The 25,616-nt window shown below is 43.9% G+C and overlaps 1 protein-coding gene across 4 annotated transcripts in view; it reads right to left on the bottom strand.

Annotated features, from left to right (window-relative positions):
• Positions 1-13,244, bottom strand: part of LOC310758337 (uncharacterized protein) — a 30,932-nt gene extending 17,688 nt beyond the window's left edge. For all 4 annotated transcript variants that reach the window (XM_083604461.1, XM_083604460.1, XM_083604463.1 and 1 more), the window contains exons 1-9: positions 13,106-13,244; positions 9,051-9,127; positions 7,706-7,872; positions 6,223-6,449; positions 3,664-3,816; positions 3,398-3,515; positions 2,600-2,750; positions 1,464-1,627; positions 708-753 (exon numbers count right to left, since the gene is read on the bottom strand). In XM_083604461.1, the coding sequence (XP_083460587.1) occupies positions 708-753; positions 1,464-1,627; positions 2,600-2,750; positions 3,398-3,515; positions 3,664-3,816; positions 6,223-6,449; positions 7,706-7,872; positions 9,051-9,127; positions 13,106-13,148 (1,146 nt within the window). In that variant the 5' untranslated portion in view covers positions 13,149-13,244. The remainder of the gene's footprint in view (positions 1-707; positions 754-1,463; positions 1,628-2,599; positions 2,751-3,397; positions 3,516-3,663; positions 3,817-6,222; positions 6,450-7,705; positions 7,873-9,050; positions 9,128-13,105) is intronic.
• Positions 13,245-25,616: the final 12,372 nt, after the last annotated feature.

Raw genomic sequence — 25,616 nt, 5'->3', positions numbered from 1 at the left:
CTGAGTTCTATACATAGAACTATCCATGTGGGTGCTCTAAGGCGATGCCTTTTTAAGACTTTGCAAAAGACTGTTGATAACTCTCATGTTCTGCTGACTTGTCTTAAGATGGTCCAAAAAGGTTTAAGTGATGGGCAGAGGTTATCATAGCCAGGTAGGAGGAAAAAATCAGATGTCTTTGTCAAATAACACAAAAGGACAAGACTGTCATTTGAACGAGACACAAAGAGCTGGTGATTGCAGTTTTGGTATAGGTCCACCCACAATGGGAAGGTGTGGAGACAGTGGGGTGATGCAGAATCAATCTGCAATGAGCTTTTATTTTTAAAGCAGAACAGCCGTTACTGAATGCTGCAAAAATAGTCCATGTCTGGAAGCACCCACAATGCAAAGTTGGAAACAATGGTAAATAGGCCAACAGAGAGAGGATTGAAAGAGGCAACAGAAGCTTGCTCTGATACAAAACACACACACACACCCCACCCATCACTAGATTCAGGGCCTTAGCTTCAGGAAACAAAGAATTTTCCTGACAGAGGAGGTGGTAGGAGGTAGACTTTTGTCCCTCGGCTTCCACCCCCGTGCAGGCTAGCAGCTGAGCTACGCAGTTGGCAGATTTGTCAGTTTCCCCGGGGAGAGCAAAGGTTCTCTAAAGCTGTGACCTGGAAAAACGCAGGGGCACCTGCACCCCGAGCAGCATTACTCACCCGACAGGCAGGAGGAAGCATCAGCTTGTACTTGGCTTGAATGCTCCTGCCAACAAAAGAAGACGGAAAAGCTAGAGCAGGAAAAGTCTGAGCTGAGTGCAAGCTAGCCGAGCCAGAAACTTAGATTTGGTGGGGCAAGTGGGTGGGCCACGTACCTCATAAAGCCAGTTTGTTACTAACACCTCATGGTGTCAGCCTGCATGGGGCTCTCTTGTAGTGTGATACCACCCAGATGTTTAAGAAACACTGAAGTGGTGACCATGTGGTGCAACACAGCACCAGCATCGCTATTAGCCCCACAGTCATCTCACAGGTGCCCGCATTTTTATCCATGCTGTGGAGCTAATAGCAGCTTTGAAGGTGATACAGTTTTGGTAAACAGCATGAAGGAAAGGGTTAAGCATCTTCTGCCAGCTAACAAGCAGGGGCAAAACTAGGCTTTATTTCACCCAGGTCAAAGACCCAATTTGGCTCTCTCACACACACACCCCATGTGCATTTGTGTACACACACAGGCTGGAAGCCTCAGTGGCACCCCTCTGGAGGCTTCACCCAGGGCAATAATAATAATAATAATAATAATAATAATAATAATAATAATGATGATGATGATGATGATGGCTAGGCCCTTGCTCCCTGTAGCTACAGCACTGCAACAAGTGCTTTATAAAAAGACCCAGTCAGGGATCTCCCATGTCACATCTGTATAGCCATTCTCCTCCATATCTGGTTTGAAAAATTCATTTGCATGCATACCGCAGAGCGCTGAAAAAGAACAGCTGGATATCCTGGGATGCAGTTCTGGCCTTCTCCAGGCGCGTGGTGTGCTCCATAATATCCTCACAGTCAATCCAGAATTCAAGGAGGTGGATTCCCAGTGTGCCCTGGAGGAACTCCCTGAAGCTGTCCATGCCAGGCCTCTGCAATACAAGAGGGAGGGAGGGAGGGAGGGAGGGGAAAGATAGCTGATAGAGCTGTAAGCACCTGAGAGGAGAAGGGAATGCCACTTACCCAGAGCTATACTTCTGAGGGCCCATTCTATGGCTACGTTGCACAAGAGGGGGAAAATGGGGAAAGTTACATGCAGGGAGAAGTGGGGAGGGGGTGCCCTTTCCAACATGCCATTTTTACCCAGTTTACTCTTGGAGACCCCTCGTGCCAAGTACATCCCTGAATGGGTCTTTTCTGTAGTAGCCCCCCTGTCTATGGACTGCTCTCCTCAGGCAGGTCCACCTGGCACCAACTTCGCCATTGTTTCAGCATCGGGCAAAGACAATTGTGTTTTCCTTTCAACTGACTGTTTGTCATGTTCTGGGTGGTTACCTTGAGAAGTAATTCTTTCATGACACTGTATTCTTTACTATGTCTTTAACATGTTTGTGCAATTTATTATTATTATTATTATTATTATTATTATTATTATTATTATTACATTTCTATTTTGGTTGTAAACTGTGTTGGGACTTTTTGTAGTGGGAAACAATCTATAACTTTAATCAATCTAAACCTAGTGGAGGGTTCTATATGCATGGAAACCAAATGCCCTAATAGGGCTACTGTTAACACTGCAGTTCACATCATTGTTGAACAGCATGAGACAACCACCTTTTCTCCTGTGACTTTGGTAGTCATCATCGAAATACAAGATCATAGAATCAGAGACTTGGGAAGGACCCTGAGGATCATATAGTTGACATCCCTGCAATGAAGGAATATGCAGCTGTCCCTTATGGGGATTGAACCTGCAACCTTGGCATTTAACAGCATCACGCTCTAACCGACTGAGCTATGCTATATAGATGGATCCATATAAGTCAGGAAGTGGGGGAAATGAGCTGGATAGAGAGAATGCCTCCAAGCCAAGTTTCTCAGCAGGATGCCACATTACTCACAGTCCCTAGGATCTCTTCTTTTAGCTGCTGCAGAGCGGCACTTCCAAAGCAAGGTGAAAGAAATGTGTCCACCTCCCCTTCCTGGGAGTTCCTTGTCTCATTCAAGTCAAACTGCAAAACCTTCCCAGGACCTGAAAATGGCTTCCGACAACTTCAAAAGGAACAGATGGAACAGTGTGTCAAAACCAGACAATTGATGGGGACAGCTTTTTGCAGGCAAATTTTAGGGCATTAACAGAATTAGGTAGTTCAAAGGGATATCAAAGTTCATTTAGTCTGATGCAGGAAACATACTATTACAACATGCCTGTAGAATATACAGGATGGGTGCCACCACTGATAAAGCACAACACCGTGTTGCTGTGCTTCAGGCAGCCAAGAAATCTGGATCATATTCTCATAAGACAAACAAGGCATGCAGGGAGGAACATATAGAAGAAAGCAGTCTGTAAGGTACTCAGGTCCCAAGCTGTTTTAGGTTTTTAAAGCTTAAAACAATTGCCTTAAATTGGGCACAGTAATGGACTGGCCACCATTGTAGATCAACCAATATGGATGTAATTCTGTTCTGATAACCTTTATCCAGTAAATATTCTGGCAACAGCATTTTGCATTAGATAACTCACAAGCATGGAAAACTTGAATTCATAGTCACCATGAAAAGTGAGCTGTGCCGTACACATTGCACAACAGATTTCAGATTTCACAAGACCATTTCATCTGGCAGGAAAACATTACATTAACTTGGTTAGAATAATTTGGTATCCTCGTCATGGCACTTTTAGCAGCCAGACTTACCCATCCATGTGAAGTTCAGTGAATTCTTGATCAGGCGAGGAGGCGAGAGCAGCTCTGCTTAGATGAATTGGAGTTACCACTGGCTCACCTGCATTGGTCCAGCCACTTCTGAGCCTTCCTGTAAGGGGACACATATCAGAAGCAAAATCACAAATAGCTGACCTTTGAAAGCACTTCCTTCCAGGGGCCAGGGCAATGAATGCACCCTTTTCCATCTAGCTCTTAACCAACCTCCATCTCCCCCAACCTAGCTGCAGGGTTCCTACCAGTTGCTCTTCGTACGCTGGAGTCAGACAGGAGTCTCTGCAGCTGGAGCCTGCTCAGATGTTCTGCGGCTGGAGATAGAGCTAAACTCAAGATACCTGGGAACTCCAAAGATATCTCAGTGGAGGTTTGGCCAGATGATCTTACAAAATGTCCTGCAGGAAAGCATGGAGACAGAAGGTTAGAGGGTTCAGAAAGAAAATGTTTACAGATGAGCTGATGGATGGCGAGACTTGCTCCCCACCTGGGTGTAGAATGGAAGCAAGTGCAATGGGTTCATGTGACAGTAGGAAGGCTTGGATCCTGCCCCATCTAAGTCATTTTCCAAACTCCTTTTTGACATGGTCAAGGCAACATAAATAATTTTACTTTTGCATGGCAGGTTCCTCTTAAGAATCTTAGCTTGGATTACTTTAAAAAGAACTAGCCTTCCAGTCGGAATTCTCAACAAGTGTTTTCCATAGTGTTTTCCTCTATTTTCCCTAAAATAATGTCACAATGTATGGTTGCATGTTTTGTTTAAACTAAAGCAAAAGCTCTGGAGAACTGTGATTTAAACAAAACTTGATACATTCCCCAGTTCATCTTGCTTTCTTCTTACTCTTGCAAAAAACTCAACCCTGCCCTGCAATCTTTCCCTTTAACTGACTAAACTTTGTTCTTTATGACAAAGTTCTTTGTCTGTTGCTGTACACCTGTATTGAAGCTACTGCATGGAACTGTACTAAAAGCTGGTAGTCTTTTTAAATTAATAAAAATGGTGCTCTAATGAATTGTTAAAAAAGAAAAAGAAAAGAACTAGCCACAAATTCATTTTTTTAAAAGAGATATTTATTAAAGTTTTACAAAAAGAAGAAAGTTACAGAATAAAAAAGAAAAAAAAGAAAAAGTACAAAAAGTACAAAAATACATAGAAAAAAAGAAAATGCAAAATACAGAAAAAAATAAATAGAAAATAATTAAAAACAAATCAATCTTTTCATATCTTAAATTTTGTTTACTTATTTCCCCGACCTCCTCACACCTCCCTTTTTTGTATTCCCGTTCACATGGTTAATTCAGCAAATCCTTACCCTCTTTCTTTTTATCTTAATTCTATATCTCAACATATTATAACTTTATATTTTCATCCGTTATCAATCCATTTTTACCTATTCTTATTAATCTTGTTGCTAAGGCCGCTTCATTTCAATCCGACATCATTTTAACATTCATTAATTTTACAATGTTTCTGCAAATAGTCTTTGAATTTCTTCCAATCTTCTTCCACCGACTCTTCTCCCTGGTCTCGGATTCTGCCAGTCATTTCCGCCAGTTCCATATAGTCTATCACTTTCATCTGCCATGCTTCCAGGGTGGGTAAATCTTGTGTCTTCCAATACTTTGCAATAAGTATTCTTGCTGCTGTTGTAGCATACATAAAAAAAGTTCTATCCCTCTTTAACACCAATTGGCCGACCATGCCCAGGAGAAAGGCCTCTGGTTTCTTCAAGAAGGTATATTTAAATACCTTTTTCATTTCGTTATATATCATCTCCCAGAAAGCCTTAATCCTTGGGCACGTCCACCAAAGGTGAAAGAATGTACCTTCATTATCTTTACATTTCCAACATTTATTATTGGGCAAATGATAGATTTTTGCAAGCTTGACTGGTGTCATGTACCACCTATATATCATTTTCATAATATTCTCTCTTAAGGCATTACATGCCGTGAATTTCATACCTGTGGTCCACAACTGTTCCCAGTCAGCAAACATAATGTTATGTCCAACATCTTGTGCCCATTTAATCATAGCAGATTTAACCGTTTCATCCTGAGTATTCCATTTCAACAGCAAGTTGCACATTCTTGATAGTATCTTAGTTTTGGGATCTAACAGTTCTGTTTCCAATTTTGATTTTTCCACCTGGAAGCCAATTTTTTTTGTCCAAATTGTAAGCCTCCCTTATTTGATAATAATGAAGCCAGTCTCGCACTTTATCTTTTAGTTTCTCAAAACTCTGCAATTTCAATTTGTCTCCTTCTTGTTCCAAAATCTCCCAATATTTCGGCCATCTGGCCTCCATATTGAGCTTTTTCTGAGCCTTTGCTTCCATCGGTGATAACCACCTTGGGGTTTTGTTTTCAAGTAAATCTTTATATCTTATCCAGACATTAAACAATGCTTTCCTGACAATATGATTAAAAAAAAAAAAGAACTAGCCACAAATTCACTGACAACAAATCTATCAATGGCTATTAGGAGATGGCAGCTTCATGTACTAAGTAAAAAGGTTGCTATTGCTGGACAAAGGAGGTGATCCTTAGTCATTACCATTTTCTGCACCTTTTCCATCTCTAAAATACCTTTCGAGTGAGGCAACCAGAACTATACACAGTATTCCAAGTGCAGTCACACACCATAGTTTTGTCTTCTTTCCAGCCAATGAAATAGCAGTCTGAGAGCTAAACATGCGAAGAGACTGACAGGCATCTCTCCAGCAGTGGAAAGGGACCAAGATATGGCTGAGGAGATCCACTCCCGAGAGTGCAGAAGACAGCAGCTGAGGGAGACTCACCTAGGCAGGCCGGAGTACTGCGTGTTTGGCTAGGAAGTCTTAGCAGCACGTGGCTTGGGACTCCAGTGGGCTGCCGCTCTGTTGATGAATGGCTGGGGATGCTGGAGATGGCAGTGCTGTCAGACTGGCGACTGAACCCACGAATTGCATAGCGACTCCCTGGGTACTTCTCATCCAGAGGACACAGCAACAGCTTTGCCAGTTTATACTCCAGGTAAAAAAGAGTCCTAGCAGGAAACAGGCAGCAAATGAACAGAGACCAGGCCACAGGAAGGGCTGCAAAGCATTATTCTAAGCCCACTTTATCCTTTAGAAAATTATTTTAGGTGATACATTCATCATATTCACAGTTAAACTGTTAACTTTTACATATTAGAAAAGGGGGGCATGATTCACAAATCCCCCCCCCCCTTCAGAAAGTCTACTTGCACACACTTCTGTGACAGAAAATTTGTTTACAGGTAGGTAGCCATGTTGGTCTGCCGTAGTCGAAACAAAATAAAAAAAACTCCTTCCAGTAGCACCTTAGAGACCAACTAAGTTTGTTATTGGTATGAGCTTTCATGTGCATCCACACTTCTTCAGAAAATTTGTTCTTATATTGCACCATGGGGTCTAGGCTGGTTAGTTTTATCTTTAGCACTGGAGGGGATCTCTAGATGCTGCTGGACTACAGCTCCCATCATTCTTGACCCTGCTGGCTGGGACTGATGGGAGTTGGAGTTCAACAATCAGAAGGGCCACAGGTTCCCTAATCCTGCACCAAAAGGTATTGGCGGGTTTTATAACACTGGAAATGCCTTCAGTTGCATTTGTGGATGCTCAAGTAGTTTATTTCTTGATTTGCATCTCAATCATATGCACCCTTATTCTGAAGTCTATGGTAGGCAATGGGTCTTCATCCCACATGACTGCAACCTGGGACAGATTTGCTTGGACACAGCATGAGAATATCTGTTCAAGCCCCTTAGTCTCAGGGGCTTGAAGTTTAGCTGTTGTTACTTATGAGGGAAGGAAAAGTACATGCTCAAATTATCCTCTTTGGTTGCCTGTGATTAATGCAATACTGCATGGAAGGAGTCACGTCCCAGAGCTCAGTGCCGCTTCTGAAAGTAATTAAGGGGCCCAATATAATATGGGATGAAATTAAGAACAGGAACTGGTTCTGTTGTTCTAGCTGTGAACATGACTGGGCCAAACAAATAAAACTGCTGGATGTCAGAGACTTACTGATCTGTAGAATGGGCATATTATACACTACATGACATTCAATGGCTTCCGTGTTTCCTGTCCATTTCCCTCTTTGCAAGATTAAAATGACTGCAACCACCTTATAGACACATAGGAATTCACATCAGCAGGAACAAAACCCTGAACCCATATCTGAAGCATGGAAAACACCTGCAATGTGACAGGTCAATGGAAATGTAAGAAATAGTGCAGAGCATTGTATAGGAAAATGCAAACAGATCCAGTGCTCAACCTTTGAAATGGGAGGAAGCGCTCCTGTGCTAACCAGCTCAGGGCCCTTTCCCTCTCTGTATCGGTTGCTCCATAGCAAAGGGAATTTGACCCAATTGGCAAGAGGAAGCCATCCAGCTCCTGCAGTCGTCCTGTCAGCCGTTCGTAATGCAGTCTAAGAGGGAAAGCCTACTTGAAAGAGAAAAAGCATCCCTTTAGGCAGGAAGTGACACATCACCTGAAAAGCCAGTAGAACAGTCTCTGCAGAGGTCACTTTTAGTTCTAAGAAGAATATGAGCACAGAGTATTTCTGAGCTGTCACTCACCACAGGTCCTTCAGCAGCTATTAAAACCTAGCTTTGCAACTGGTGCTACAAATATATATGCCAGAAAGTGGAATGCTGGAAGGGCAACTGAGCAAGCATTTAGTCTTGTCCTTACTCCATTGCATCAAACAAGTAACTTTGTTTGTTTTTAAAAAATGCAAATATGCTTATGCATATCTTCAGTCATGCCTCACATTTATGAAATGTTTTTAAAAGTGTGTCATGGGAGGTGAGAGGCCAGGAATGGAAGATGGGGACACAAATGGAAATACGGTACTTGGTTCTGTCTTCCATGGGCTCTGGCTCCCCCTGCTGTTGGTCTCCCAGCTTTCTGACCTATCAGTCCCAATGGATCCTGGCCACCTCTGCTATATGCCCTTCTCCCCGCATCCACTGTGATCCCAATGAAAATTCCTTCCTGGAGCCATTATTTACCCTGGAAATGAAATCTCCATTTACATATATATTCATCAGAGTTGTAGTGTGAGGTGGGGCAAGGATTAATTCTCCTTGCCCAGTCCTGATCTTATAGAAACCGTCTTTATACCAAGTCAAACCACTGGTCCATCTAGCTCAGTATTATCCACACCTACTAAGCAGTGGCTTTCTAGAATTTCAGGAAGAAATACTTCACATCCCCACTTGGAAGACACCAGGGATTGAACCTGGGACCCAGTGGCGTAGCGTCGGTTGTCAGCACCCGGGGCAAGGCAAGTAATTTGCGCCCCCTAACCCGTGGATTTGCGCCCCCTAACCCGTGGATTTGCGCCCCCTAACCCATGAATTTGCCCTAACCCCAGATGTTGCGCCCGGTGCGGCCCGCCCCCCCTGCACCCCCCACGCTACGCCACTGCTGGGACCTTTTGCATGCAGCCCTTTCCCACAAATATCCCCCACCCACCAGCTGTTTACATTTAAAAACAAAACAAAACCCAATGCACTGTTCTGTGAAGAACAGCATGTCACAACTGTGAAAGTATCCTTCTAACCCAGCCAAAACCCAGAGTTCAGATAACAGGGAAAGATGTGACCTCTACTCACAGGCATAGCCAGAAAAGCATTGAATGTTTCCAGAAAGAGGTCATCATAAGTCAGCAGCTCCTCTAGAAGCTCATGCTCTGAAACAAAATCAAAAACCAAGGCAGCAATGTAAGACACTGAGGTCTACAAGCCTCACACAGACCTCTGCAACACCCAGGAGCAAGACATCATTGGTTTGCATAAGGGAAACCTCATCTGGAATCATTCGTGGATACTTTAACAGGAGCTGATGGCAGCCAGAGTTCAGAACATCTCAGTTAAGACAGGATGGCTCCACAAAAAATATGCTGAAGTACTACATTTTGGAGGTATCATATCATAGTCACAAGTAAATCATGTAATAACAGAGTCTTGTGGCACCTTAACAAATTATGGCACAAATGTTTCTAGACTACAATTCACTTCATCAGATGCACCTGAAGTCATATCTTAATAGTTTGGTTAGTCTTTAAGATGCAATAAAATGAGGGTTGTTTTTTTTCTGTAAGAGACTAAAATGGCTACTCTGAAAAGCGTATAATGACACTTTCCACACCGTGAGGAAGATATTCTGCTGAGATTGAGAAATGGCTTGTCTCTCTCAGTATTTTCTTCAGGTTTCAGATTTGAAAGATTTGGATACCTGCAATTGTTGTGAGGTAATTTGTTAATGCTCATTTAAGTTTTGGTGTGTTTTGAGGATGACTTTTTCTTTCTTTCCATATATTACAATCCCATCCATGTGTGTAATAAGAAGGCTGGGCAGGGTGTGTGTGAGTGTGTGTTTAATCTTGTGCTTCAGATGCAATGTGAACACTATCTTGGGGGATGCATACAAAACTGGTCTGAATAATTTAATATCGCACACACACAATATTACACACAAGATATGGCTTTGCGGATTTAAAAGCAACAGAATAAAACTGCTAGCACATTTGCAAAGCTAAGCAGGGTCTGGCCTGGTTTCAAATTGAATGCGGGGACCACGTGTTGAGATTCCTGCATTGGAGGGGGTTGGAATAGATGACCCTGGGGGCCCGTTCCAACTCTACAATTCTATGATTCTATTATTCCAAAAAGAAGAGGAAACATTTGAAAGGACACCATTATAACAGTATGTATAAACCTTTAATCAGAAAGTGAAGATAGATCAACACTCTACTTTAAAATACAGTGTTCCAGATAGTGAGAAAACACCACAACATTTGTTGCCATGGCTGGCATCCATCTGTTTCAGGAGACAATGGAGGAGTGTGCCTTTGGGGGTGAAGTCAAATTGCTGGATGGTTACAGCGCCTGCTGTGGCTGTAGAGACCGATGCAGGAGAGACATGTTTTGTTGCAGCTGGGGCAGATGTAGGTGTCTGGTTGTGCTGCTGCAGATGCACCAGGGTGTTTGCTCTTTCTGTGCTCCTCCCAGCAGTCATTCTTTCTCTGGTCATTGCTATGGATACATGACATGACTGTCTCCAGGCACTGCAGTCATCTGGAAGGGATTCCCACACGGCAGGGTTGATGTTGCCAGCCACCATGTCACATTTGCAGATGTTTTCGTAATGCAGAGTTGGTCGGCCAATTGGCCTGTTGCCTGAAGCCAGCTCCCCATAGAGCATGTCACAGCAAGGCATGAGATAAGCAGAACTAATATCTACATTCCATAGCAGTGAAAATATCTAAGGGTGGAGTAACAGCAAACAGAATAGCAGCACCAGACTTAGCGTGGTGCAGGCAGTTCCACCCTGGACAGGGCGCAGAACGGCGGGGGACACAAAATTGAGAAGATCCACAATTCAGAAGATCTATTTGGGGGCACCAAATTTTGGCCTCGCGCAGGGCGCCATATTATGAAGGATTACCAAAGTCCGTCCCTGAGAATATTTGAAAACCAGCAGGAGTCTTCTAGTCAACCTTGACAGGGACACTTGGAGGAGATGTGGGGGGGGCACTGTTACAGCTGAATGGGGATGCCCGAGGATACCTGGAAAGGTACTGGAAGGCACATGATAGCAACCCCCTAATGTAATGGTTAGAGTGTCAAACTGGGAAGACCCAGGTTCAAACTTCCAGTCATGAAGCTCATTGGGTGACCTTTGGCCAATCACTACTTATGCTAACCTACCTCACATAATAGGGACGTGGGTGGCGCTGTGGGTAAAACCTCAGCGCCTAGGACTTGCCGATCGCATGGTCAGCGGTTCGAACCCCCGTGGTGGGGTGCGCTCCCGTCGTTCGGTTCCAGCGCCTGCCAACCTAGCAGTTCGAAAGCACCCCCGGGTGCAAGTAGATAAATAGGGACCGCTTACCAGCGGGAAGGTAAACGACGTTCCGTGTGCTGCGCTGGCTCGCCAGATGCAGCTTGTCACGCTGGCCACGTGACCCGTAAGTGTCTGCGGACAGCGCTGGCTCCCGGCCTATAGAGTGAGATGAGCGCACAACCCTAGAGTCGGACACGACTGGCCCGTACGGGCAGGGGTACCTTTACCTTTACCTTTTACCTCACATAATAATTGCGAGGATTAAATGGAAGGAGGGAACCATGCATGCCAGCCTGAGCTTCAGGGAGGGTTGGGCTATAAATGAAAGTTTAAAATACATGAAGGTCAATCCAGGGGCTATTTAGTACATAGTAAGGTATGCTCTCTGTTCCCATTTTTGAAAATGCGAATAATTTTTTTAAAAAAAATACACAGTAAGGTAAATATTCCTACTTAAATTTCAAAGCATCTTTAACCATATGGTAAAACAGAAATGAAAATAAATTCTTTTGACTGATAATTGCATTTAACTGCATGTTTTCCTTGAATTTGGCCTCACTTTTTCTGTGGCACCTTTCCCTGTTTTCTCTCTGCATTTCAACAGGCAATAGGTGGGAGAGGAAAGTTTTTGTTTTGTTGGAAGGAGCCAGATGTAAAGAAGGAGCACAACAGAAAAGGAAGACAAAAACCTAAGTAACTGAATGAGTCTAAAAGTCAATCTTCAGTAACTTGGAGCCGTTCCACTCTTACACTCTTTGATTTAGAGTTAGACACTCATCAAGTTACCTTTGGACAAACAAGCCTTATCTCCGAATGACCATATGAAAAGCTTAACTGTCTCTGAACATGGAAGTTTCATACTGATAGACCTTTCCTTGTGAATGTATCATCTCCTTTTGAAGCCATCAAAACCACTGGTCTATCACCACATCTTGTGGCTATGAGTTCCATATGTTAATGATAGGTTGTGTAAAGAAGTACTTCCCTTGGTCCGTCTCACACCTGTAGTTAATTGGTTTCATTGGGTGACCTCAAAGTCCACATCCTGCATCTTTTTGGAACTTCTTAATCTCTTTGTACACTGCATATCCCCAAACACAGGCTCCTCTCAGGCAGCTGAAAAACTCAGATCTCTTTTTCCACTTCTTGGCTACATTGCCCATCCCTAAACTGTTCTCTAGAATGTGGTTGCCTAGCAACCACTCACTACTGCTGTCTAGAATGTCTCTCTATGGTTTTCAAGTGGGACATCCCTTTTGGGAAAAGCAAAAGCCAGAGCAGAAGCACATATATGAGATGGCCACAAAAAGGGGAAGCTTGCCATTCTGTGACACTATTACATGGCTATAGCTTCATTCAAGCTCCATCCCCCCAGGATGAAGTTCATTTTAAAAGGCTCATCCTCCAACTCATGCACTTATCCCTGAATCAGACCATTATTCAGCAGTAAGGAATGTAAGGAGGCAGCAATTTCCACCCTGTCCTGTGCTTATCACAATCAGCACTCTTTCTGTTCTGCTACAGTTCAGTTTCTGCTAAAACCTACATTATTCATCTAGGCCGAAACCAAAGTAATCAATTGTGCAATTAATTTCAATGCATTTCAATGGAAGGGAAACATGAAAAACAATGCAGAAAAAAACATAATGGTTTACATAAATTTCTGGACAAAAAACCCCATCAATACCGAATACTACATGTATTTTGCTTACAAGATTTCCATTCCTGACCTCAAATGAATGTGCCAATAGTGGTGATTTGTGCTCCCATTTCCATTTGATTGACTTCTCCAGCATCCCTATCCAGAATAAATTATACTCACCTGTTCCTGGAGTCTTGGTTCTGGGCCCTTCTGTTACGTGCATTTTTAGGGCGATTGTGGAGAAGACTTCTCTTCCTCTCCTCTCCTGTTTGCTTTCACTCAACTGAAGCTCTGTTTACAGGGGAAGTATTTACAGTTGGTGGCAACTGAGTCACTGGGTGGAGCAAGGTAGGCTTCTCAATCTTCCAGAGTACCTGTTTGTCCCCAGCAGAGGCAGCTCTGCAGATGGTTTACAGGTGAAGTGCGGAGCAGTCCTCAACCCATTAAGCTGAGGCTTGAGGCACCTCCCTCTGTCAAACAGCAGTTGCTAAGCTGAGCGATTTCCCTACACTTACTGGGTGGCAGAGCAAGTCACAGCTTCTCAAATCCTTCACTTGCTTTTGTACTCTGATCTGCTTAATTCCAGTGTCAGCCAAGGGCTTGTCAACCCAGATAATAACTTTATTGAGTTTCTGGCCATAATATAACTACACTGAAGGGTAGTTTCCATCTCGTTTAAACACTGCTTGAGATGGCAGCAATAAAGTGACAGCCAGTTGGCTGCTCTGAGGTTTCTGCATTATTGCTGCATCCACATATACTGTACTGAGTTATTTGGGAATGAAGGGCTGATGCCAAGGATCCATGTAAACTGGTTTCTGTCCTCCTATTACATGACAGCCTTGGATTCTGCCAAAGATTGCTTCCATGCAGCTGTTGTTGTTTAGTCATTTAGCCGTCTCCGACTCTTCGTGACCCCATGGACCAGAGCACGCCAGGCACTTCTGTCTTCCACTGCCTCCCACAGTTTGGTCAAACTCATGCTGGTAGCTTCGAGAACACTGGCCAACCATCTCGTCCTCTGTCGTCCCCTTTTCCTTGTGCCCTCCATCTTTCCCAACATCAGGGTCTTTTCCAGGGAGACTTCTCTTCTCATGAGGTGGCCAAAGTATTGGAGCCTCAGCTTCATGACCTGTCCTTCCAGTGAGCACTCAGGGCTGATTTCCTTAAGAATGGATAGGTTTGATCTTCTTGCAGTTCATGGGACTCTCAAGAGTCTCCTCCAGCACCATAATTCAAAAGCATCAATTCTTCGGCGATCAGCCTTCTTTATGGTCCAGCTCTCACTTCCATACATCACTACTGGGAAAACCATGGCTTTAACTATACAGACCTTTGTTGGCAAGGTGATGTCTCTGGTTTTTAAGATGCTGTCTAGGTTTGTTAAAATGCTTAAAAGCTGCTAACGGGCAGTGTTATCTGATCAGTATGGGAAGCTTCCTTTCCAGCTCTGGGGTTGTACTTTCTCAAGGCCAGCCTTGCTGTGGTTGGGTGGCGGTGGTTGGTTGGGGCTGGAACCAGAGGCAAAACTGGAAGGAGCACTCCAGCCACGCAAAAGCCACATATGAACTTGGACACAAGCTAGGGGCATTGTCACAGTTTACTGGCACTTCTAGCCAGGCAGAAGCGCTCAATAGCGCAGAGCAGGGATATTGAGAGGCGTGTCCTGGGGACAGAGGATGTGGCTTTGGGAGAGTCCTGAGGCCAACATTCAGTTCCTGGGCCTGAGATTCCCCACCCCTCCTTAAAATAATCCCGCTACCAAAAATCATGCAGGTGTACATGGTTACTATGTGTTACCATGGCACTTGTTTTTAAATGGGCACCTTTAAGATTTTCTATGCTGTTCCCCATTGTGGAGACAATTCAAGTATATCTAACAAGCTTGTACAAAGCATCAACTGGAAAATAAATTTAGAAACTCCTGCTCGCCCCACCCCCCTAAAGTTGTGAGAGCAGAGGAGGAAGAAGACAGGAAAGGGGAAGAAAAAGCACGCCAAATACTTTGCCCACAGAAGGCAATATTTTTTCCATGCATTTTGCATGGACAGAACTTTTCCTAGCCAAGTGGGTCTGAAAAGGGAAAAGGGTGAAACAATAAAATTTACACCAGCTATAGGTCAACTCATTAGCAAGAAAAGCCTCCCTATTTATCATAATCAATACTTAGGTGTAATCAGTTCTGAAACTTACCAGTAGGTGACAGCCTTGAATCTTCAGTCATTGGTTTTCTCTTACAGTACCCATCAGTGAATACGTAATGTACCATTGACAGCTCACTACTTGTATTAAACTATCGATCTGAGCATGTTTTTCCCTGACTCGGTAATACAACTTTTCCAAATACTCAACCAGAATACCAGTGTCTCATAGATTATAATGATAACTTAAAAGATTTATATCCAGCTTTCCACTTCTATCATGAGATAACCAAAGTGGCTTACAGAGACAATTTTAAAATCTACCTTTATTATTATTATTATTATTATTATTATTATTATTATTATTATTATCATCATTAACTTTATATCCTCCCAAGGGAGCTCAAATCAATAATGTTAAACACACACAGAGACACACACACACACAAACCCTACAAAAAGTGTAACAAGGAAAGCAACAGTGCAGTTATACAAATCCAAGACCAACAGAAAATGGAGGATCATGCCACATTTAAATGCCGGGCTGCCAGATCACAGATCACCTGTTAAAAGTGAAATGGTCTGGTCAGCCTGAAAGCACTGCCAAAGAGGTAGGTGATTCCACATACTGGGCACTAGCACAGAGAAGACCGTTTCCTGTGTCAACATCAGATGAACCTCTGGGGAAAGTGGGAAAGGGCTTCCCCACCCCCGATCTAAGTGGACAGGAAGGTGGGTGTGGGAGGACTTAAAGGGTCCAACTCCTAATTAGTGTTGGGTTTTAATGGATGTTTTTTCTCTCACCTTCCCCAGTCCCCCGAACATAGCATTCTACAGCAATTCAAACAACACCTGAATGTTAATCGTTCTTTTAAAACTTTGGATTTAGTAAGACTAGGATGCAATGAAGGCAGTATCAAACCCACACACAAGGGTTCAGTAAGCCGAGTAAGCAAATGAAATGCATCCCCCCAGCTGCTTTCTGACCTAGAGAACTCTTCCTGAGGAGGGACATAAGTAATCACATTGTCCCACTGATTCCACCCCCCCCTTTTAAATGTCACTTTTTTATTTAGAGAACAAAAGAACACATTTTTATCCCTGTTAAGAACAAGGAGATATTCAATAATAACTAGTAGAGATGTTTAAAGGAAGCCATCCAAAGAAATTACTTACCCTCTGGTAGATAATTTTCCGGGCTTTTGCTATAGAAGATGGCAGCTCGGGAGTGCCAATCATACTGTGCTGCCCCATAACTTGAAGCCAGCCCATTAGTTAAATGGTTAAATGGAGAAAGTATAAGTCTCCCTTTGATGAGACTGGGGAAACCTCTCTTTCCTCTTATATTAAAACAGATCTGAATGAAGTCCTAATCCTAAGGATATTTAGTTTTAAGCCAAACAGGGAGACACAAGCTGAAGCTGCAAGCAAGCATGGTTACTCTGATATGTTTCTATCTGTCGTCCTTGAGCCCTGAGAGCATCCTTGAGAACGCTCATAAAATTTATAAAGACCAGCAGTATTTCAAAGCTTAGAAGAGACACAGAGCACATTTACAACCACAGGCAAACTAAGAGGGGGACTTAAAGCAAGCAATGAATATTTATACAAGGACACGGAAATTAGAATTAGACATAGAAAACTGAAGAATGCAAATCAGCATTGATGATTGGCATTCAGCCAAGGCAGATAACATGGAAGAGTTCTAGTTTAATAGGTAAAACAGGATCCAGCAGTTTCACACAGAAGACAGGCTTCTTTCTGCCTTTGTTCCCAAAACCAGCCCAGATGCATTTGATCAATGAGCTTTCTGCCAAGCCCTATTACAGACAAAACTTGTTCAAAAGAGTCCTGGTATTAAATACAACAAAGTGAAAGGAAGGAACTGGCATCAGTTCTAACCTATCCTGGATCTTCTTCTGGGAGTTTCCAGAGTAAAATATTCACACTCAAAATTCCTAGGACGTCAATTAATTTCCTGTACAATCCCACACAGGTGGTATCTAACAAAGTTACGGCAGAAGGAAATACCAGTACGTATTTCCTTCGGCTGTAGAAAGTACAGTTGCAGTTTGGTTGAGAAACGCCACATGCAAAACAAGTGCCGTTCCCTGCTCTCCACAAAAGTAGATACAAACACAACTCAGAATGGTATTACAATAGTTATCAGTACTGAGGTTTGTAGGAGAATGTTGTGTCTCCAATGGAAGTAAGTAATATAATGTACATGAGACGCGGGTGGTGCTGTGGGTTAAACCACAGAGCCTAGGACTTGCTGATCAGAAGGTTGGCGGTTCGAATCCCCGCGATGGGGTGAGCTCCCTTGCTCGGTCCCTGCTCCTACCAACCTAGCAGTTTGAAAGCATGTCAAAGTGCAAGTAGATAAATAGGTATCACTCCGGCGGGAAGATAAACGGTGTTTCCGTGCGCTGCTCTGGTTCGCCAGAAGCGCCTTAGTCATGCTGGCCACATGACACGGAAGCTGTACGCCGGCTCCCTTGGCCAATAAAGCGAGATGAGCGCCACAACCCCAGAGTCAGCCACGATTGGACCTAATGGTCAGGGGTCCCTTTACCTTTACCTGAATATCATGTACGTCTAATACCGCTTGTGTTGTTATACCATGTCTGCTATTATCTGTTAATAATAATTTCAGTAATCAGTGCTTCAGTGCTTTTGTTTGTTTGTTTGTTTGGTACCATTATGGCCTACCTTTCCTCCAAGGATCTCAAGGTGGCATACATAGTTCTTCCCATTTTATCCTCATAACAACTGTGAGATAGGTTAGGCTGACATTCAAAGCTGCATTCCAACTGGCCAAAGACAATGCGATTGCAAAGCAGGGCCAGTGAAGGGTGTGGCCTGGGGAGAATTATGAGGGCCAGGTAAGGAGTTCTGGAGGGCCACATTCAGTCCCTGGGCCCGTAGCTCCCCATTTCACCCCTGTTCTACACAGCTACTTCCCCAATTATTTCACTGGTGGCAACACATATAAAAAAAATATTTTAAAAAAATATTTATGCTTTTCAGTTTTATACATTTCACTAATTTAACAATCATTTTAACATTTCAAAAACTTGACTTCCTTCCCCCACTTTCCGCGGTTCCTTAAATTTATTTTTAATATCTTCTGCATATCCAAATTAACTTAATTTGCTCATTTATTCATCTACTTTAAATATATACTCTTATCAAGCAGCAAGTTATTACAATAATCCTGCCAGTGTTCTTATCTGTTTACAATTTATCTGTAAATGTTCAATAAACCATTTCCATTCTTTTATAAAAAGTTTGTTATCCTGATTTCTTATTCTTACCGGAAGCATATACAATTTTTTATATGTAACATAGGGTGAGAATATTCTGTGTGCAAATAGTCAGTCAATGTCCACAGAGTTTTTTCCTCTGTGCATTTGCCATGACTTTTAGAACAGCCCACATGCATATAAAACTCTGTTCAGGTAGGACCTAGCTTTGTGATCCAAAGCGGGGTGCTCAGTCACATTCATCAACTGCACAAGTACAGTTTGTGTACACATAGGCTCCTTCACAAATGATGCCAAACATTAATAGATGGGGCAGGTTCCTGCATACAGGTTCTCAAATTGTCAATCCTGCCCCTGTATTAGAGCCTTCAATTCTTAAAATACTTCTTTGGGCAGTTATGAAGGGATATACACATAATCAATGTGCAAAGACAGTGGAGCAAGCCCAAGAATATAGTCCTGGCCTGGAAGAAGTCAGGTTGTTGTGCATCCTCTAGCAACTATTCATATCTCCTGACAGAGCCGGCCCTACTATTAGGCGGAGTGAGGTAGCATCCTCAGGCAGTTGCTTTTGGTAGCAGAGTAGCAAATTGTTGTTATTATAGTGGGATGTTCTGCCTCAGGTGTCAAAATAACTTGGCCAGGTTTGCATACTACATACTACCTTGACTTGCTGAAGGAACCAGAGGGAACATGCTACAAGGTATATTGGGCTGGTCTTAATTTTTGGCTCTAGAATGCAGGAAGCTCCACCTTCAACCCGAAGCTCTATGCCCCCTGCTGTAGCTCCAAACTCCAAACTTGCTGTGCTGTCAAGAGGAGAAAATGTGTCCTCTCAATTCCTATTACATCTGGAAAAGCCTCTCTCTGTTCTTGCCTATTCCCAAGATGCAGGTTTCTCTCAGCATCTGAATTTCCAGTGGCCTTCTCTGGTCATGTTGCCATGTGAAACAGATGGGCTGCTCTCCCACTCACCTACCCAGTGCAGAGTCCTGGCTCCTCTTCTAACAAGCTGGCGGGCTGGCACTGCGGGCTCAGCAACAGCCGAGAAAAGAAGTGTGGTGTAGGTATAGGATGTTGGCCATTAATTCTAAGGGCACACCAGGTTGTTGTCCCCCCCCCCAAGTTAAAAAGACAGAGAAGACCAATGTTCAAAGCAAGACACTGAAATTAGTCTGGAATTTACCCATCCTCAAATAGTGGGGTTGCTGCTAAAAATCTGCCATACTGATTCAAACCACTGGTCCATCTAGCTCAGGATTGTTTGCAATGACTGGCAGAAGCTCTCAAGGGCAAAAGTCTATTCCAGCCACTCATGGAGATGCTGGGGACTGAATCGTCTATATACAGAGCAGATGCTCTGCTACTGAGCTATGGCCTTCTCTTCTGAAAAAATAATGACAAAAGGCCTGTTTTCCCACCCCTCCATTTTTCTTGAGTGGTGCCTGCATGTAAGCTCACCAGCTCCTGAATGCTCAAGTCCAGGCAAAGCTTTTATCTAGTAGGAAGTTGGAGAAATCACAGTGGCAATTTATACCAGCAATAGCCATCTTCTCTTGGGGTGGGGGGTCAGCCATCTTCACATCTCCAAAAGCTGCCTATCCCATTTACCTACCTATGCTCTGATGGACCAGAAGACAGCGACTGCCTTTCACCTCTGGTGGACTTGCCCAAGAGTTAAGGCTTACTGGGAAATGATATATAATGAACTTAAGAAAGTACTTAAAAGTACCTTCCCCAAGAAACCAGAGGCCTTTCTCTTGGGCATAGTTGGCCAATGGGTGCCAAAGAAAGATAGAACATTCTTTATGTATGCAACAACAGCAGCAAGAATACTTTTAGCTAAATATTGGAAGATACAGGATCTACCCACCGTGGAGGAATGGCAGACGCAAGTGATAGACTACATGGAGATGGCTGAAATGACTGGCAGAATCCGTGACCAGGGAGAAGAATCGATGGAACAGGACTGGAAAAAGTTTAAGGACTATCTACAAAAATACTGTAAAATCTTTGAGTGTCAATAGGATGTGGGAAGTAAAATTAACAGGGTTTGTGTGACCTTGGCCAAAGGTGTGTGAAAAGAAGAATCTAAGAAAAAAAAGGATAAGGGGTTATGAATAGAACAATATTATGTCATATTTTATAAGATGAGGCATGGATTAAAAAAAATGGAAAATGGGGACATAATAATTAGAATATAACATTAAGTATGGTTGAAACAAGGTTTTGAATTTGCTGAATCTGATTGGAGTAAAATGGAACACAAAAAAGGGGGATGTGAGGAGGTCAAGACAGAGGGGCATGGAACTTTATAAATTTAAGAAAGAGTGTTTTTCCTTTTTCTGTTTTTTTTATTTTTCTTCTTTTATTTTTTTTTCCTTTTTCTGTCATATATTGTTGTTTTTCTTGAGCTTTATGTATGGAAATGATACTTTTTGAAATGATGAATTCTTTGTATTAATAAATATGTATTTAAAAAAAAAAAAAAACAGAAGACAGCGACTGCCACTCAATCCAACTGTGTGTGTGTGAGAGAGAGGGGGGGACTCTTAGAAATGGGCTGTGGTGTGCAGAATTTTGTCCCTCACATTCCATCATCCATCATCAAGCAACAGAGCACCTGCGTTGTGTTACTCATGCAATCAGCAACATTCGAACATTGTGGCTTTTCCATCTCATTGCCCCATTTAAAGAATATGGCTCTCCCCCAAACAATCCAGGGTTCTGTGGTTTGTTAAAGGTGCTTGGAACTGTAGCTCCACAAGGGGTAAACTATAATTCCCAGGATTCTTCGGGGCTGCTTTAAATGTATGGATGTGGATGCAATCATAAACGACCAAGTGAAGTTCTTTGGACTCCGCCAGCCTGCCTGTAGTGTTTAAGCATCCCACTTTGCTCAATTTCCAGTGCTGGGAGGATGGGACCAAGCTAAAGGCACATCTATCTTATTTTCACATGCAGGGGAATTATTTCCACTTGGCTTGGAATTTGCTGCTCCACTAATTTTGTTGTCTCCTCAATTGTCCATTGTCCCACATTTCCAAAGGCATTCCCCACCCCCAATTCACTTCTCTCTGCCCAATCCCCCGGGATTCTGGCAGGTACACAAGGAAGCCTATCCATCAACTCAAATATCACTGAGTTTTACAGAGATGAGGGGAGGGGAGAGGCAGAACCGCCTGACCTTTAGAACAACTAAGCGCTCGGGTTCCCTTCCTTGGCTGGGAGATGCTCTGCCTCCCTCCCTGCATTGTAACCTTCTCCTCTCTGCCCCTGCATTTATTTATAAGCACTATCAATAATTGAGAGGCTGACTGCATGTGCACCTCTCCTCTTGGCCCCTGACATTTCCCTATTTCAAACTGCCTCTTCTGGTTAGTTATGCGCTTAATTTCCTCCCTCTGCCTTGTTAGGAATGTCAGAATCACCAGCCCGGAACAAACCAAGGAGTCACATTTCACCTTATTGGAAAGCAAAAGCAGCCTCCTTAGCTCATCTTCTCCTGAGTTAGGGATGACTAGGTAAAAAGTTCAACCTGTCTCAAGATCCCTACAGTAACAGAATATATTGAGGATTCCCTTTGGCTTAGTTCAGCAGGGCCAGCTTGATCATGAAGCAAGGTGAGGTAACGGTCTTAGGTGGGGGTTCAGCAAACTGGTCCATACCCCGGCCCACCACTCACTTGCCTATCACCTCCTCTCCTGCTGTTGCCGCTGCCCACCCACCCAGTTAAAAATTGCAATTAGAAATTGTTATGTATTGAAGTGCTCACCCTGGCCACCAGGGGTATTGTGTATATAGTTTTCACTCAGGTCCACATCAGTTAATTTAGGCGGGAAACCCTGGGGTGTTGTTATAACGTTGACAGCCGGCTGCCTATAAAAGCAGGCCAGCTGAGCTGTTCAGTTCAGTTCAGTTCCAGCTTACTATAAAGAACCACTTGGAGAAATCTCTGTGTCGTCTGCTTTGTCAACCTACTACTTAATAGAAATAGTGCTGGAATAAACCCTGTGAAGGCCCCAGACAGTCAAAATAACTCCTCCCTCTCTCTTGTGCGTACATTGAACTAAGAAAGCTTGGCTGTAATTTTCTTTTAAGATCAAATAAATATTATTTTGACCCATTGTCACTGGACCCCTAATAGACATGGGGTCCATAGGCCAAATGCCTACTCTGCCTATTTGGTAATCTGGCACTGGTTAGAAACCATACAGCATCTAGCAGAGTGCAGTGGGATTGCTACAATAGGCAGAAAAATAAGTAAGTGGCCCACTAAGACCCTCAGCCATTTTCAAGTGCTCCATGGAGGGGCAGATTTTGGGAACCACTGGCATAAGCCATCATATTTCTCTCCTGAATCAGGAACTGTACTTTAAGAAGTCCATCTAGTTACGCTCAGAGGCTGGATTGTTAATCCTGAAAATTACAGTACCTGGTTGGCATTGTCTCCTTGCGGTTCCGAAAGTGGCAAAGTAGGCCTGAGATGCAGATGCAACTGAGTTTTCTACCCAGCTGCTGTCAAGAAGCAGACACTCTGCCGCACTCCTATTTCTGTCTTTGGGCTTTCTCGCCCATTCTTCCCATCCTCAAGAAGGAAGATGGGTTCCTACCAGATCTTAGTCCCTTGCAGCTGTGCTGTGCACTGCCTGTTAGCTCTGTGGGGGACCCGGAGAGAATAATAAGAGAGCTGGTTAAAGCAACGGCAGGAGACGGATCTGTCACAGGGAATCACTTCGCCAGGACAGTGATGTGTAGCTTGCGGGCTTCAAGGGCCCTCCATCGTTCGTGGCTACCATTGGAAGGGGCTGAGGATACAAGGGAGAGAGCATCAAAGGACAGTGTCAACTCAGCAGCCCTGGTAGCTCCCAGGCTGTCGTATCCCATCAGCCCTCATCACTCCAACCTAACTGGCACCGTCCTTGCCAGGATGCGGTGAGACGCTTTATCTGACCACTCAGGGCTGCAAGAGCTTCCTGCTGAACGAGGGTTCCTCACCTGAAGCAAATAGAAGCAGCTGTGGAGCCTCTGGTGACGCTGGTCCCCTTATTAACAGCAGCAAGGAGGAAGCAGGCAGAGCTTAACTTGATATCTAGTTCTCAAGTGGAATCGTCACTGATGGGGAAGCCCCTCACTCTGGCCATTGGAGCAAGTTAGAGGTATAAGAAGCAATGCTGCAGCAAAGCCACCTACTTACCTGTTGCTTCAGCAGAAGGTGTCTACTTCCTTTCCCAATTCAAGCTATAACTTCTTGCCTTGGGTGCTCTGAGGCGTAGGGAGCAGTGGGAGTGGCGCTCCAGGAGACTAAGGCAGGCAAGGGCCCACAGCTCAGCTCCCTAGCTGGCCAGGTGGGTCTTGCTAGCTCTGGGAGGAGGGCTGTGATTGCTCAGCTGAAGTAGGCTTGGAGCAGCTGAGGGTCACATGTCTCATCAAGCCCAGATGCTGCAATCAGCATGCAAAATATAAAAGGGCAATAGAGTGAGGTGCTTTGTCTGCTCAACTGCCCATGTTGAGGGACCTTGATGTTCCAGGATTTCTGTGGGACTCTATGCCCCACATTGTTGAAACAAACACCTGCCATGATGGGCCCTTGTGCCTCTGTTGAGAGCTAAGACAGGAAGAGAAACTTTGGCACCAGTTGGTTCATCCCGAGCCTCATACCAAAGCCTTACATTTCTCTCTGTCCTTCACGTTCTTGGAGAAAAGGCCTGAAGCAGGATAGAGTGGGGGTGGGGATAAAAATGGAAGGCAGCCATTTAGTGCAACGATTAATTAAATTGCAATCCATTTCCATGTTGCCTCTTCTTCCTGACAACACTATTGATATTAGCCCTACTCGTTACCTCTAATGATCCTATTATGTTTCTTTTAAGTGTTCCCTAACCCCACCCGCTTCCATACTCTAGACTTGAAATTTGCTCCAGACGTTAATCACCAAGCCAGCTTGAAGCCATTTCCCCACCATCTCTTTGGGGTTTTCAGTGCAATTGGATAAATGTGCGTCTAAATGTTCCCTTCATTTTTTAATTGCTGTTTCGATAAAACAGAACATGCTCCTTCCTTCAGGCAAGCTGCTAATAAGGGTCTGACCTCTAAAGCGATAGGAAATTATTACTAACTGGATTCTTAAACCAATGGACAGATATGCTCTTATCACCTTACACTTGCAATTCTATATGCGCTTATTCGAGAGGAAGTCCCACTGAACTCAAGTGGGCCTTGCCTCCGAGTCAGCACATGCAGGATCACTCTGCAAAAAAATTGCAGCATGGATTCCCCGCCCCCCCCCAGTAATACACCCTTTTAACCATAGTTGTTCGTATGCAATTTCCACAGATTTCAGTGGGATTTACTTTAAAATGTGGGCTCAGCATTGCAAAGTCTACACTTTTGGTCATATGAGCCTCTCCAGCATCAAACTGCCACCACCAACACCCCACAATTTTCAATATTCAGGCTGTGGTGCCTCTTGCACATGTAGCCAAAACTACACACAAGAGGGAAATACTGGGAACGTGAGATTTGCAGAAGTACAAACACATCTTTGGGGTGAGGGAACTGCCCAATGTGGAATGAGCATGTTCAGCAGCAGCAGCAGGAGGCAGAAAATGGGGGTGGAAATAGAATGGAGCACCTAAGCAAGGGCTTTCCAACTGCACTGCAACATTTTGTTGCAGGCTCCACTTGCCCAGTAGCGATTGAGAAGTCTCCTGGGGCAACTGTTTAAGATGTTGACGGGTGCATGAATTGACCTTGAAGCCTCTGCTTCCAAAGCATATTCTTGTTTGCTGGTGTGCATCGCATCTCCTGTTGCTGCTGTACTTTTTAAAAGGCCACTTTGCCTGCTGGTAAACCCCACCTCCCCTGGTGCGATGAGAAGCCACAGGCAAGTGCCAGCAAGAGAGCCCCCATGAGATAAACCTCTTCCTGGGCTGCTAAGCACCATTCTGTGCAGAACAATTAGGAGGAGCAGATGGGATGGTTCCTGCGCTAGCATCTCTTCCTTTGCTAAAAAGCAGGGAGGAGGAACCAAATCCAATCTAATTAAAGGGTAATTACCATTCATCCCAGAGATGACTGTAGGAGACAGAACCCTACTTTCCCTCCCATCTATTAATAGTCATCAGCAGCCACACAGAACCTGCTGGGAACCAGGCAAAGTGGAAAGCACTAGCTATGCCTGCATCTGATGGAACTTGCAGCTGGTACCGGCACAAGCCCAGCACTTGTGCAGGTGATTTTGCTTTCTTCTTTCAAGGTGCAAAGAAAAAAAGAAAGGATTTT

The sequence above is a fragment of the Podarcis filfolensis genome (genome assembly GCF_964270895.1).
Source record: "Podarcis filfolensis genome assembly, chromosome: 3".
Lineage (NCBI taxonomy): Eukaryota > Metazoa > Chordata > Lepidosauria > Squamata > Lacertidae > Podarcis > Podarcis filfolensis.
The sequence above is the reverse complement of the archived record's forward strand: the minus strand, read 5'-3'. Positions and strand labels throughout refer to the sequence as shown.